The sequence below is a fragment of the Raphanus sativus genome, chromosome 7 (assembly GCF_000801105.2).
Source record: "Raphanus sativus cultivar WK10039 chromosome 7, ASM80110v3, whole genome shotgun sequence".
Lineage (NCBI taxonomy): Eukaryota > Viridiplantae > Streptophyta > Magnoliopsida > Brassicales > Brassicaceae > Raphanus > Raphanus sativus.
Genome location: NC_079517.1, coordinates 15410193 through 15426349, shown reverse-complemented (window position 1 = coordinate 15426349; position 16157 = coordinate 15410193). Strand labels below are relative to the sequence as shown.

Sequence of the window (16157 nt, the reverse complement as noted above, 5' to 3'; positions counted from 1 at the left end):
ACTTTCCACATGAAAGAAATGTCCAACACACAATTCATAAGGTAAATTGATGAAATATATAAAACCACCATTAACTATAACCAAAGTCTGAATGAAATATGTTGACAAAAAAAACTATGACCAAAGTCTACTATACTATAGTTTTTCTTTAATAAAATGCAACTCTCTTTGCTGAAATGAAGACGTAATGATTACATCATTATAATGCTACACTATTTATACAAAACTTTATAGGAAAATACAGAGTTGGGAACTTGAAAGCATAGGTTATATAAAAAACAATTTTTTTGAAAAAAAAAAGACAATTTGATCAGAAATTCCTTGAGACTTTTCTCATCTTCCAATTTGCCTCCCCTCCTTTTATATTAAAACATAACTAGATTCTTGGTCCAAAATCGGGTATATTTTTGTTTTAGTTTTTTTGAAATTTAATTAATGTTTCTATTTATATTTTTCTTTGTAATTATATTTGTGTTTTTCTTTATAATCAAATTTGTATATAATTAAAGGTGGTTATATAATATATTTAGATAATCATTTAGATAAACTTATAAAATAAGTTTATAAGTTAGATATAACCTTTTATCAATTAATTATGATTCAGTTTTAATAGTATTGATCGTATTATATAAAAGATTATCCCAAGTTCTATTTAAACCTCAAATTTCAAATTTCTTGAGACATAATAGTATTAAACCAAAACTTCTTTAATCTTCTTTTTCTGATCCTTAGAGCAACCTTATTAGTTGATTCTTGAATTTGAATATCTCTGACCAAAAATATTATTAGTTTAATCTGTTTTTATTTAAAATTTAATTTTTGTTTTATTTTTTTTAAGTAAATCCAATGGGATAAAAACAAGTGGAAATATTAGGGGTGGATGTTCGGATATTCGTTCGGGTCAGAAATTTCGTATTTTTGAGTATTTCGATATAGAGGGTATAGAACCCATTCAGTTATTTCTGTACTTCTAGTCGGGTTCGGATATTTTTAGTTCGGGTTCGATTATTTTGGATCGGGTTCAGATATTTAGATTTTGGATGGAATTTTTTTTTTCGTTTTTTTCGTTTTTTGTATTTAAAAATTTAGTTTTCGATTAACTAGATTTTTTTATTTTCTAATAGATTGAATGATTTATAGATTTGGAAGTAACATTTCAAAAATAAATAGACAAGCTTGACATGTATTTTAAAATTATTTTTTCTGTAATTATATGTATAATATATGATTTAAAGTATATGTATCATCAATATAAATATTTTAAACAAGATGAGAGATGTAAACTAGAAATATAATGGTAAACATACATATATTCGGTTAACTTTGATATCTATTCGGTTTTGATATTACATGTTCGGGTTCGGATATCCAAACTCTTCTAGATCAATACCCGTTCGGGTATTTTGCTATTTTAGTTCGGATTTCGGATTTTTTGGATCCCGTTAGGATACGGATAAAATGTTTATCCCTAGGCAACATGGGTTTCTAATTACTGTGCCAGAGTTACTCCCTAGCGAACTTCTTCCTTCTCTTTCTTATTTTCTTTTTTAATTTTAATTTTTCTTTTAATCCTAGATGCCCATTATCATTCTCCATTTGACCTGCTCTTAGTAAGAGAAGAATAGAACAAAACCTCGAAAGAAATAAAGAAGTTGCTTTTCTTCGGGCTGAAGTGAAGTGGCATCCCTTTTCCTTTGAACTTCTTCACTTCATTGGCTTTGTAATTCCATGTTACTAAGAGAATCAGTAAATACATAAACTATTGGTTTATGGCGTATATATATATACAGAAGATGTTAGTGGAAGATTATTTAGTTTTTATTTTACTTTTTTGATAACCGCAGGAATCCGGTGACCGAGATTAACCGACTAGTCCCACAAGATCCGCGATACGTCACATATTCTTGCAGTTTAACGTTAGTCCGGATGACTACACGGGGTTTCGAAGCTGGATCCGTATTGGAGCCAAAAATCCCTGAAAACCACTAGTTCACCACCATGTGATTAAAGATTATTTAGTTTACCAATGAAATGTTGACGGTCATGGGTAGATTGTTGCCATCTCCCCTGAAACGGGCATGTGGTGCAGTTTTGATTCTGAACTGTCAATTGTACAATTAACGGTTCATTATCTGATCTTGAAGTCAAGTGAAATAAAGGATCACAAAAACGTAGGGAAGAGGCTAACCTTAAGGTCACCAGGTTCACCGTCGAGAATGGGTTCACCATCTTCGTAGACATACACTTTCTGAAAAAGATTTAAATAAGCTCACAGTGAGTTTCAGAGCTACAGTAATCGGTAGTATCTAAGGTTTACAACACACAGGTGTAGATTAGAGTTTGGAGGCTTACTTCTCCGTCTTTCATTCCTCTCTCGATATCAATTCTGACAAATTATCCTTCGCGTTAGAACTTCATTTGGGCATTTGTCACAGACCTGACAGGAACCAGATATGTTTTTACACAGGTGGGCTTGATATTGAACTCAAGAGGACGACTTGAGATGGCTTTGAATACATCTGCCTTACCTACTCTGTCATTTATTAGAACATTCCAGAACCAATTTGTCTGTGATAAACCTTATCCTTGCAGTTGCACTTTCTCTTTCCAAGAGCTGTTTTATAACATTCTTCTCCCTCCATACCATATTAAGAAACAAAAAGTTTAGGCAATTCATGTCATTGTAAATGAATCGCCCTACTGTAACTAAAGTATCTCTCAATCGTAAAGAAACTCGGAATTACACTATGAAATCATGTTCACTGAGAAGTTATGAAGCCCAATCAACAGTGGTCAGACATGTTGCATTTGTAAAGGCCAAGTGATAATAATAACAACATACCTTTATAGAGCCTCCCATGTACAAATCTTCAAGAGTGGCCTCAAGTTCGACAATAACGTCATCGCCCTTGACAAGTTTCACTTCTTCCTCCATCGAACCACCACCACCGAAAAAACTAATAGGCACATCAAATCAATGATCTCCACAAAGTAAAAATCACATTATAACATGAATGTAAAACATTATCAAAATTTAGAAAGTATTCGCACAACAGCAAAGGCCCTTTGCATTTTGTTTATAAAATTTATTTATATTTATATTTCTCAGTTTAACAATATTATACCTTTTATATATTTATTTTAAATAAAATATTAAATTAAAAAATAACAAACCATTAATTATGAAAGCACACAAGAAAATAATAAATTTGTATTAGTTAATAATACAAGTTTAACTATATTATAAAATAACAAATGTTATTTTAATGTTTGGTGATTTTAGTAGTATTACAGAATGTTTTAGTTATTTATTATCATAACTAACTTTACAATAATGTAATATTAAGAATAGTTCATTACTAATTGTGTATAACCTAAATAAAGATTATAATCGACATTATAAAATAAAAATATATTAATATAAATTCAACCATATAATCAGTTAGTTATTTTTTTACTTGAAAAGAAAATAAAATATAAAATTTCTATGACATTTTAAAGTTTTACAATACAGAAAATGATAATAATCAATAAATGATTTCTTATTTGAAAATAAAATGAAAATATTTTAATTATGTAAAATAATTTAAAATATAAATAATATAATATATTTATGTTTAGTTACAAATTTAAACTAATGAATTATATTATTAAATAAAATACAATAAAATACGTATATTAATGAATAATATTACACCAAATTATATTTACTCTACACCAAATTTGGTGAAATTCTATTATTTTTAGTGTGATACTGAAAATGAAATTACACCAAATTTGGTGTTTTGATGTTTCATTAGAATTAGTGTAAGCAAAACATCACATATTATAGGATGGAGTATTATTTTTATCTAAAGCAAAATGTAGATCAAAGCTTACACTATTGGTTTATTGGGAATAGAAAGTTCCCACACATAAACAGTGAGTCAGATCAGACCAGCGCAGGCGCGCAGCTGCACGATCAAGTGTGTACAATTTACAAACAATAGAGAGCTGTTGCAAATTGATTGAAGTGACTCATCCGACGTCACTATTTGCAACTTCTGTTTTGTGCCCTAAAATAAACTACTACTATGGTTTCTCTGAATTAATCTCATTATTTCCTCTTTTTCTTGGAGAACAAAATGTAAATACTATGATATGATATGGGACTGACGATTCTTAATTTTTTTTAAACGTTCTATAAAAAATCTCCTTTTAATCTATTTTAGAAAAGCATTAAGTTCCCATGTCAAGACTGTCTTCAATGTAATCCCAATTTGTTACTCTCATTGGAGTCTTATGGAGAAGAGAAAAACAAGTAAGATTCTTACTTTTCAGTGGAGTGGGTCATGTTAAGTATGGACCTCCTCTGTTCTTAATACTCCTACGACAACCCACATGGCCCTGTTTCTAATCTCACAAAAGTATTCAGTGAAGTTACCTATATTTGTGTGCAAGTGAGTGTAGATGCAGCACTGGGGCCAAAATTAAGATAAGCTTATGTGGGTTGAATCGTATATTTTAGATAGATAAGACAGCTAAGCCTTCGATTGGTAATCATTGCTTAATCGCGGAATCGCGTAAAAGATAGTTAATTTACGAAAAAAATTATTTAAGCTGCGGAAAAGTTTAAAATTTGCGGAATGGTGAAACATATTAAATTGATAAACCTATTTGATATGGTATTCAAACTTTTTATAATAAAAACAAATATCAATAATTAAACTAATTATTACAAAATGTCAAAATAACTAAATTATTTAGTTTGATCAAATATTTTAGTTTATTATAAAATTTATTAAATTATTTTAGTTCTTATTATAAATATCTAGTTTATATTTTAATAATAGGTTGACATTTAATAATATAGGAATTATAATATAACTTTATTTACAACATAACTATTTATCATAAAAAATTATTGTGATGTATTTTAAATTTTAAGATAGTATTAATATATAATATAATAATATGAAAATGTTGATTTTATAAAATTTCCACCATAATTTACTAAAACATACTTTGCCATTTAATAAACTTTTTTATTATATTTGTGTCAGAAAAACGCAAAATCTGCGTTTTTGCATTTTTTATTCATTTCGCAATATTTTGTTGATTGGTAAATTATTTACGGAATCGCGCCGTTCCACTAAGTTACCAATCAAAGCCTAAATATGTTTTGTTGATGTGCGGTGTGGATCTTCTTAGGTCGCTATACGTGCACGAAATCTCATTTAATATTCGGTTCTTTTTTCAGTGACAACTGTTGCCGCAGCCGTGCAGCAGGGAAAGGCACTGTTACAGATTCGTTACTCGTTATTTAATTGTCTTTCAACCCATTTAACATGGGTTGTGTAGCAAAACAGAAATCCATTAAAACCCATAGCCACGTGCATGAAGTTTATAGCTTCCATATCAACCTACTTCTGATCAACCATAGAACAGTGTGCATTCCTTTTGGATTTAAGTTTTAACTTCATTTTAGGTGAAGCGAGATCTATCTTAGTATAAATTGATTTGACACATATGTAATTTAGATTAAGTTACAGTTCTTTCTTCTTTTTCGTTGCTTTTATACTCAACTTGGATTTGCTTTTGGTTAATCAAATCGAGTAAAGACGCAATTTGGAGTTTTTAGTTTGGCTTGATTTATCAAGAAATGAACATATATAAAATACAATGATAATTTCAGTTCAAAAAAAAAAATACAATGATAATGAAAAGTAAATATCAAATAGGAACAACTAAAAAGCATGAAATTCCAAAAAACAACAACTAAAAGTGAGCGTGAAAATAAAAACCTCATACATCACTCACGGTGGGTAGGCTTCTTGTCATCAAGGGGGTGATGTATATCATTCAATTTAATCAAGTCTAAAAGATTATATACAAAACAAAATCCAAAGAACAAGTAGATAAAATAACTAAAAAAGCATATGTTATTTAGCTAAAGGCCAAATAGATAAGACTTGGAAGAAACAGTTTCAATCACCAAACAATTAATAAGACAAACCACAAATGGGTCATCACGAAGATGATGAAGATGCTCCCTCTCAACTCTTACACACATTACTCCAAAACACAACTCACTCATGGCCCCGATCTTATTTTTTTTCTTTCTCTTCTGCAGATCTCACAGAGTACTTCCAGAAATTGTTGATCTCTCTATCTCTCTATTGCTATCTCTTTCTAATAAACCAAAACCCTACAACCATTGTTGTTTCTTAACTTCTTGGACATGAGAATAATAACAAAAAACTATTACAACACCACTGTAAAAGTTTAGATTCCGAAATGATTCACAAGAACAACAGAGAATCATAGTAATCTAAGAGAACATAGAGTTGCAGTGATCATCTTACATATTCATAACTTGAGGATTATTGAATCCATAATCTATACATAAACATTTGCTTACCAACAATAATTAAATCTATAACACAACACAAACTTTAACCGGACGAAACCGGGTTTAAGCTTCGGGCCAAACCGTTCAAGGCGCTGTAACCTTTTGAACTAAACGCTAAACAGCCGAAGAGTCCATGCCTGTAGGGCAAGTACGTCCTCTTCTTCATCTCCTCTGCTTGAGCTCTGTTCGTTGTGTAATGCAGCTCGTGAGCCGACGGCTGCAACCCTCGCCGCTTCCTTAATCCGTTCGTCGGTTTTCCGGCCGTCGGAGACTTTTTCGCCGGCGACGGTTGCTTCTCTTTCTGCTTCTTGGCTGCGTCCTCTGATTTGAGTTTCTTATCTTTGAGACTTGAAGGAGAGAAGGAGATGTTGGACCAGAACTTCTCCTTACCCTTTCCACTCCCTTCGCTTTTGCTACGGTGAAGTAGATCCTTGAGGAAGATCCATTTCTTCGAGTTTCTTCCGTAAGACGACGACCGTGAAGAAGAAGCGGAACAAGACGGCGTCGTTTCGGCTGACGTCACGTTTCCGTTACTCTTATTATTAGTCTCGTAATCTTCTTGTAGCTTCCGTATACACTCCTTCACCTCACTCCCTCCCTCCTCTTCCTCCTCTTCGTTCCATTGATACGCTGCGTTTCGGAGAGGAGAGAGAGATCTCGCTTTGCGGTGAACAGATCTGCTTCTCAGCTTCATCAGATCCCTCCCACGCCTACCGTCTTCTTCCTCGGTTTCAAGATCTAGAAGCGGCGCTAGGACCTGAGGCTTCTCGAGGTGGGAAGAGAGCTTCATCGGCTTGATCTGGCCGTTGGAGAAGAGCTCCTCCGCGGAGGTCATCGGTACGCCGCCTAGAGGACCACCGCCACTGCTTGAAGACAACCGAGACGAGAAATCGAACTCGAAGTCGCCAGGAGAAGAAGACGAAGAATCGAGCTTCGGATTCTCCTCCGACGGAGCAGCAGCGGCAGAGGACAAGAAGAAATGATGCATCGGACTCGACGGCGCGCTGAAGAAATAGCCAGGCGGTGGACCACGGCCGGGGCTCGACGGAGCGCTGGCGAACGGCGTGGAGGAAGCTGAGCCTGAGGCAAGGTCGTCGCTGAAACGCGGCGTTTCTGGCTCCCCATGGCTGAAGCTCTCGACAATAACCATTGTACTATAGGAGAGATCAGAGAGTAGATCGATTGTGACTGTGGCTTGTTTCTCAAGGAAAGAGAGAGAGAGAGAGAGCGCGAGGAACGAGGTGAGGGAGCAGATTATGCAGCGTATGTATGTATGTATGTATGAAGCTACCTTTTTATTCTTTGTATTTATTGACGTTTTTAAAAATAAAATTATATTGCGACTCTCAAAAACTTTTTCTTTATTAATTGTTATAAAAATATTCCTATGCTGTTTTCCTATAAAGAAAAGTTAATTTACAACATACTCGTTGATCTTTAGCGCACAAATTAAGTTTTGTTTAATTATCTGACATGTTGTTTGCATAAATAAAAAGTAATCAACTAGAATATAAATATATTTTTAACGTAATTAAATTTGATCATGTAGGTAATGCCATGGTTTTGCTTAAGATTCCGCAGCCTGCAGCTGATCTAATATAATAAAGAAAAATAAAATAAGGGTGTTACGGTATTTATAGTGCCATTTACTAGCTTGCCCATAACCATATATCTTAGTTTCCCTTGATATCCTTGATTTATTGTCTGCGAAAAGAGCATTTTATGTTCAACATAATAAAGACCAACTGCATTTGAATTTCAAAAAGATGTTCTGATCTCCTTAAATGAAATGAGAAAAATACCATGATCGTGTATTTATGACGAATCAGTTCATGATTTCAAGTTTTCACATTTTTGAATTGATGTTGCTTATCTTAGGGATGGTAAGATTAAAATAGTTGATTGATAATGTTTTTAAACTCAGATTATTCTCATATATGTATGTAGATAATTGTGACTTTATCTGAAGATTTTTGTTTTAGAGATGTAGAAATTTCTCTGGACATTTTTGTCGTTCAGATATATATCTATCTAATACAATAAAGTAGACTTTTTTTCTCTTTGGGGTTTTTTTTGACACCTGTCATTCTTCATTTGTTCAGTATTTTTTCTGGGCCTAAATCTTCATCATGTTTAAGAAATTAGTTTATTTTGGCCCGCTTAGCCCAGCCCTAATCAGAGAAGATGTGTTGGAACGAACTTCGCCGTCAAGCGCTTTTCTTCCAAATCGAAATGTTCCGCTTCTCCTTCCCATTGCTTCTGTTGAGAAACGTCTACAATAATGACATACAACCCAATGATGCCCACTACATCCTCTTTAATACATCTTGAACCCTTATCAAGCTCTCTCATGATGTACTTATATACAAGGTTTGTTATCTTCGGCAAATCAAGAGCTCCGTTTCTCTGACCTTAAGGCGAAACAATATAAAATTTCAAAGTGAAGTCTTACACGACCTCCACGAACAAACTTGACGATGTGCACCGATAAGTCTTTGGGCAGAAGTGTTAAGAAGGCTGCATGTTTAAGCTGAGAAAGAGTATGGTACATTCTTGAGAAAGATCGTAAGTTTTTTTTATTTTTCAACTAAGTAAATCCATTTTGGGACTCTTTCGTTTTTGTATGAAAAAGTGGCCACTCTAATTTGAGCACATGGGTTATGTTGCTGAAGAGCAGGAGCTATTTACTAGGATGCTTAACAAGCAGATGGACTCATTTAATCGAAGATATCATCTCAGTTTCTTACTAATCTGTCACTTTGTCCGAACAATACGAGGAGTTATGTAAGCTACTACTCCAAATATCGAAAAGTTTTCAACAGAACTAGATCGTTTTGAATTCAAGGGTAACTTTCCTAAAATACAACAATTTTAGTGACATTTAAAAATGCATAATAAAGTTTTCTATTTGTCAAATATGTTTCTTACTTACTTGGTTTCATCTTGAACAGGTCGAAGAGATTCTCTAGTATCTAACAATTAATAATGTTGGAGAATTATTATCATCAGCTGTAGAAATTGCCTTCTGCACTTACTGCACCTGCTACCATGTTAATTTTCAACTGTATAAGTTTAAAATCATCATTTTAGTGGAAGCTAATGTCTTAAAATCATCAGCGTGGATACTTCCATCGTGATTCAAAGTCAGGTACCCACGTGTGAGGCGTGTTTTGATTCATTTCCAGGTTTTTTAGCAGTCATAGTTGAATCATGTGTATATTTATTTCTCTAATGCAGAAATTTATTAACTCTAAAAACTGTCATCATTGAGATCACTGATCTTGGCTTCGCTCGGGATGTCAATTCGAGTACACCATATATAGAGTATGTATTGTCATGCTGGTAAGGTTCACTTCTCTAATCTGTCGAAAAGAGTCCTTATAATAATGGTTCACTTCTCTAATCTATCGGAAAGAGTCCTTATAATAATCTATTTGTAGTTAAATTAATGATACATGTGCTGATTGTGATTGCTCTAAATTTCTAACAGGTACATGGCACCAGAAGTACCGACTACAGCTTTATGTGTACCTGCCAAACGTTGGTTAGTGCACTACAACAGTGTATTATCTAAAACAAAAAGGATTTATTCAAGCTTTTTGTTTTGTTTTGAAACTACTTAGAAAGTGTTTCCTATGTATTTGTTACATAGAATTAAGGCTGAACAAAATAAAGCCTAACCAAAAAGTAATATCAAACACGAACTTAAACAATAAATATCCAAAATTTTAGTATCCAAAAAATTAGAATCTAACCAAATCTGAAGTGAAATGTTTCGAGTTCTTGGCAATATATGAATCACAATTATGGATTTAAATATTTTAATTGTCTTTTTAAAATAATATCCCAATACTATTTAAAATATTTTATTTAATTGTCTTTTTAATTGTCTTTTTTGGAACATATCTTTCATTAAAAATAGTATTTAGGCTATTTTGTATAGTTTTAGATATTATTTTGGAATATCAATGTTACTTTATATTTTAAGTTAAATTATTTTTACTTTGGTGTAACTACTCAGCTATTTATTCTATTTTTATTCCATTAATCTATGAAAACCATTTAGGCTATTCCTTTTTAACTAAGCAATTACAAAACAAAGTAATACATTCTATTATTAACCACCATCAAATAGATCAAATAAAGCCCTGTTCATTTTGAGATCTCTGAAACTGGCGTCAGCGGCTGATAATTAATCATGATTATCCTCTTTATTGGTTGTCGGAGTGTAAAATTGAAGACGCATCGACAAAGTAATAGAAGGAATTCGGTTCTGGTGTCGCTAAAATAAACAGCGGCCATGTTTATATGTTCTCTCTCATCCCAGTGACAAGAAACACAAAAATTCATTCACCTCCTCTCTTACTTTTCCTTTTAAATTATGTTTTCATTCCTTTATTTTTGATCGCATCAACCAGACGTCGCGATCTCAAAACGAACAGGACTTAACCCATCATCAACTCATTAGAGAACAAAATATAACAACCCGGCGCATAGCGCCGGAATACCACTAGTATGTATATATATATCATCACTTCTATTACTCTACATCTACATATTTGTTGCAAGTAAAATAATACCTGGATAATCAACAAAATAGTGTTTCGAAAAAGATAATCAACAAAACTAGAGAGTTAATTAGGGATGAACATTTTATCCGTTAAATTTGATTTAATTCATTATTTTGTTTCGTTTCGATTCGAAACTCCGGATATCCATAAGTTTTCGAATCAAAACAAATAATAAAACTCAGTATCTATTAAAAACGAACTAAATCGCAAATATTAGAAAACTTATAGACGGATATCCGATCCGTTCTGACTTTTATACAAATAGATATACACTACAATTAAATATAGAGTTTTATATGTATAATATTATATAATTATTATTTAACATATAATTTATTACATTTTATTTTAAAAGTTACTTATAAAACTGTAAATTAAAAAGAATATAAAATCTTTATACAAAACTATATAATTTTTCTAAAAAAAGTTATAAGAAAATTATTAATTTTGAAATTTAATAAAACATCTAATTTCATTAATTTTTAAATTTTTTTTTAGTATGTTGATATATGGTGTTTTATACATCATTGTATATATGTTTTCTAATTGGTTTTCAAGTCTTTATCGAGTCTTTCTAGTCTTTTTCGAGTCATTACAGGTCTCGAGTTGCACTGGATGGGAGATGGACCTGCTGGAACAAAAGAATCAGAAAACAGTGCAGTTTGGTGATTTTCACGCAGAACAGTCTGATGACTGCTAAAACTCAAGATCTATTAAAAACGAACTAAATCGCAAATATTAGAAAATTTATAGACAGATATCCGATCCGTTCTGACTTTTATACAAATAGATATACACTACGATTAAATATAGAGTTTTATATGTATAACTAGATTTTGACCCGCGCTTTTGAAGCGCGAGATATTTTACGATGAAAAAATTCACTAATAATTTAACAAATATTTTGGTAATTTTTAAAGAGTGTGTATTTAAAATATTTTTGCATTTAAATCAGTATTTTTAAATTCAACCCGATTGTGATTATACCGGTTAATCCGAAGATCTGACAATTCAATTTATGTTTCTAAATATTCATATTAAAAATCACTAAAACCCGAAACTAACCGATTGAACTGATGGATAACCGATATATAATCTAATTGGATTTAAATTGTAATAGTTTCATAATTTGTAATCTTATAATCGAAATTTTAAAGTTCACTATTTTGAAATTTATGAAATTATGACGTTTCTACAAAAAATTTAAAGAGAAAATGATAGATATAAAATAATTAAGATTAATTATTGTATTATTTGGAAACATTGATAGTAGTATAAAAAATATATTGTTTGGAAACATTGATAGTAGTATAAAGAAATAAATATATTGTTTGGAAACGTTGATAGTAGTATAAAGAAATAAGTATATTGTTTGGGAACATGGATAGTAGTATAAAGAAAGGAACATTAGTGATTTAATGTATGTTTAACTATAAAGTATAAAGGTGTATTTAATTTAAAAACTTACAAAATAAATGTTAGGTTCAACAGAATGTTTCTGTTTTAATAAGATAGATATTATATAATTATTATTTAACATATAATTATTACATTTTATTTTAAAAGTTACTTATAAAACTTTAAATTAAAAAGAATATAAAATCTTTATACAAAACTATAATTTTCTGAAAAAAGTTATAAGAAAATTATTAATTTTGAAATTTAATAAAACATCTAATTTCATTAATTTTTAATTTTTTTTTAGTATGTAAAAGATATTTCTAAAAATTGTAAATTGATACTATTTTTAAAAATTTACTTATATTGAACAAAGTGGATGAAATATTCGTAATATCCATAAATATTTATAAATATTAAAAAAATTGGATATCTGAAAAGGTAGATATCTATAATTTTGCGAAACAAAGTAAATAAAAACATCAGATATGTGAAATACATATATCAAAAAAAAACATCAGATATGTGAAATACTAAGCAAATTATAAATACTGAAAAATATGGTACTGTTCGATCGTGTTTTATGGTCAAGGAACAATATAGTAAATAGGTAAATGCTTCTTAGGTAACGCGAAAAACGAAAAGACGTGGCTTCACGTGCTAAGCCATGATCGTGTTAGAAGCTAGGTTGCATGGAAGCTTTATCGGACGTACGCTTTCTATTTCAGAATCGGAATCGAAAGTTTGTGGAATCTTGCAGAAACTCGCTTCCAAGACGTTTCCAAAATATTCTCTTTAAATACCTTTTGAAAGCTTACGGCTCCATTTTGGAATCACGTTTCCAATTTTTAAGAGAAATGGTATAACTCAATAAAAAATATAAAATCATAGTTTTTAATTTATATAAAATACAAAATTTAATAGTAATGAAATAGAGAGAATCGAAATATACAAACTCTAAAATTAATATTACAAATTATCCTTTTGTATTAAGGTTTTTATTAAAGATATAGAATATATTAAAATATATATTTTCAATTATTTATGAAGTAATAAAAATAATTAATATAATAATTTATTTAAACTTATTTTATGTGTGTTTTTAAAGCTTTAATACGAAATCATTTGAAAATTATTATAAAAGAATAAGTGATTTATTTTAAATTTAAATCATATAATATTTAGATTTAGATTTTATAAAATTTTCTTATATTTTAATATATATATATAAATATATATAGATACACGCTTCCAACACGTATCCGCTTCTTAAATTTTTGAAAAATCCCACTTCCACGTTTTCATACGTTTCCGTTTCCACGTTTCCGCTTCGGTTTCCATCTTAGGTTAGAAGGTCATTCGTCTCTAATCGTATGTAACTTAATGGGCCATAAATTGATTTATAGGCCATAGCAATCTAAATAGTTATTGGGCTTAAGTAAGATGTAAGATATTGGGGTGGATAAGTTAATTCATTAAACGAGTTAGTGATAGTGCTACATCAGTGTTGCATGCTTACGTGTGTACATGCGTCATGCGCGTGTGTCTTTGAGAAGTTACCACGTGAGGAAGGTGACTAGCAAAACGAGGGAATCTTTGGATTGATGAAATCACAGGTCAGTGTAAGGTCAATAATGTAGGCTTTTTACGTTTATTTTTCTAAGACAAATGCGATAACGATATTAATGTAGACTGATGATGTAGACCGCCACATAAAACATGCTACAATTGATTACTTGCACTTAAAATATACTTACTTACGGAATAAGAACAAACATAAGGATCTAGAAAATTATTGTGCAGCAAATAATACTCTACATTACATTACATATATACATGCGTGTGTTACCAAGCCTCTATATCGACTTATTAATTAGTTGGCGGAGAGGTTGTCACATGGGCCCGTGGAAATGTCGTCCCCCCCCCCACCCTCTCACCCTCATACATCGCCATTATTGCAATAGCGATCCACTCCCACAAAACGCCATTGTGCATAATTAACGTGGTTTTCGTTAGAACGCAAGGAGCATATAATTAACAATTTAACATTAATTCAAGATAACAATCGCCGGTAGTTGACAAAACAAGGAATCAACGCTAGTTGACCCAAACAATCAACAATAACGCTGCTTCATTCATTATATCCAGACCATTCGTTGATATATTTATAATCGCACCATAGATGTGTGTAACTAATCACGTGCCTGCTGCTTCATACACACTTGTGCATTCAGGTCCTTTTTTATTGAGAAAATTTTGCATTCAGGTCTTCCTAGTCATTATTATAAATCTCTCTCTCTCTCTCTCTCTCTCTCTCTCTCTCTCTCTCTCTCTCCCTAGAAACACAAATATATTTACATAAAGATTAGAGTCAAGAGAAAAGGTGTGTTGTGTGATGGAGATAAAAACGAAGAGGTACTGGCGGAGGTGGAGAGGATACGAGAAGCTTGATGGGTCATCGACGCCGGGCCGAAGGATTGAAAAAGGAGTCAAAACGGATCCGACCCGGAAGAAACGATTTTGGAGGATCAAGATCATGCCAAAACTGAGGATCCTCAGAAGGGCTTCGCCCAAGAAGCTTCTGGTTTGGTTACGTGATTCTTATGTTAATAAGATGCTGCGGTTGGCGAACTCGCGAACCGTCGGAGCTTCTGCATACGGTGGATCCGGTTTCGGACAGCGTCAGATGAAGGAGTATGATGAGAAAGTGCTTGTGGAGATTTACAAGTCCATATTGATGGCGCAGGCACATGGGAATCTCGTGCAACGAGACACAGCTAATAAGCTTCCTTCTGAACCAGCGGTTGTCCCGGTCTCTTCTGTCGTTTTGTAATTAAAATTAAAGAACGGAAACAAATATATATCCGTTTTCCTTATAATAAAAGAGAATCAAAATTCTCGACTTGTTTGATATACTTCTCGAGATTGCTGATAGCACAGTTGCTTTTGATATGTATCAAGATCACAAAATTGGAGTTTTAGAAAGAAATAACTAGTAGATGGTTGATTGTGGGCCGAACAGTACTGTCTATTTAATGGGTGTTTTTTTTTACATTTATTTTTCAAGTTTGTTGAATCTATGCTTCTGAGTAGTAGTATAAAGATTCGGTGTTGTACCATGCATGCCTGGGTGTAAATCTTTATACGTATTCAATTGATTCCTATAATTAGTTGACTACTCCGTGGAAGTTCAGTTGACCACTTTTGCTGAAGGAAAGCGTTATTCTTGATTGTATTTCTGAACGAAAGCAGGCACGTAATAAGTATTCATATAGAAATATTGGACTCGTCAAAATGGTCCTTGAAAATGGACCTCCACCATGTTTAGTCTAATCTTAACAAGTTGGTGAGTCTTGATATTCAAGCCTGCAATGGGCCTACAGGTTTGATATAGCGTCTTAATCATTATTTTCCCGGGTATCAAATAGCCTCCAATGGGCCTAAAGGGTTTGGAAAACTGTAGCAGTCTTGGAGAACGAAAGACTAATTTTGTAGAGTAACATAACAAAAGAATAACAGTTTATTTCGTACAGTTTAACCTAAAGTTGCATGATAAAAAGTTTGTGTGATTAAGTACGAAAGTACATAAACTAAGGTTTGATGTTACAGTTAAATTACATACGTACATGTACCTCTATTTTCTGTTCGAAGTTAATAAAATGTATAATTTGGCTAAATCCTAAACACTTAACTAGGTTAATGAGCATACTAAATTGTTTGTTTAGTGGATGTCCCTTTAGTTGAGCGGTTTTGATTTAGGATTCATTAAGGATTTTATACCAGGAAGTCTGAGATTC

At 32.0% G+C, this 16157-nt stretch overlaps 2 protein-coding genes, 1 long non-coding RNA gene and 1 pseudogene across 3 annotated transcripts; 2 read left to right on the top strand and 2 right to left on the bottom strand.

Annotated features, from left to right (window-relative positions):
- Positions 1-691: 691 nt before the first annotated feature.
- LOC108815496 (dnaJ protein ERDJ3B-like) lies at positions 692-5011 on the bottom strand (annotated as a pseudogene).
- A 1173-nt stretch (positions 5012-6184) lies between these two features.
- On the bottom strand, positions 6185-7684 carry LOC108832361 (uncharacterized). Its single transcript, XM_018605851.2, has one exon. The coding sequence runs from the start codon at positions 7539-7541 to the stop codon at positions 6435-6437; it is 1107 nt and encodes a 368-aa protein (XP_018461353.2). The 5' UTR covers positions 7542-7684; the 3' UTR covers positions 6185-6434.
- A 901-nt stretch (positions 7685-8585) lies between these two features.
- On the top strand, positions 8586-10145 carry LOC130497596 (uncharacterized). Its single transcript, XR_008936603.1, has 5 exons — positions 8586-8956; positions 9064-9237; positions 9343-9539; positions 9629-9733; positions 9882-10145. It is a non-coding gene; the product is annotated as an uncharacterized LOC130497596 (long non-coding RNA).
- A 4404-nt stretch (positions 10146-14549) lies between these two features.
- LOC130497573 (uncharacterized) lies at positions 14550-15335 on the top strand. Its single transcript, XM_056990484.1, has one exon. The coding sequence runs from the start codon at positions 14756-14758 to the stop codon at positions 15191-15193; it is 438 nt and encodes a 145-aa protein (XP_056846464.1). The 5' UTR covers positions 14550-14755; the 3' UTR covers positions 15194-15335.
- Positions 15336-16157: the final 822 nt, after the last annotated feature.

Coding starts and splice junctions, on each gene's coding strand:
- LOC108832361 (XM_018605851.2), bottom strand. CDS start 7,541: ATGGTTATTGTCGAGAGCTTCAGCCATGGGGAGCCAGAAACGCCGCGT.
- LOC130497573 (XM_056990484.1), top strand. CDS start 14,756: ATGGAGATAAAAACGAAGAGGTACTGGCGGAGGTGGAGAGGATACGAG.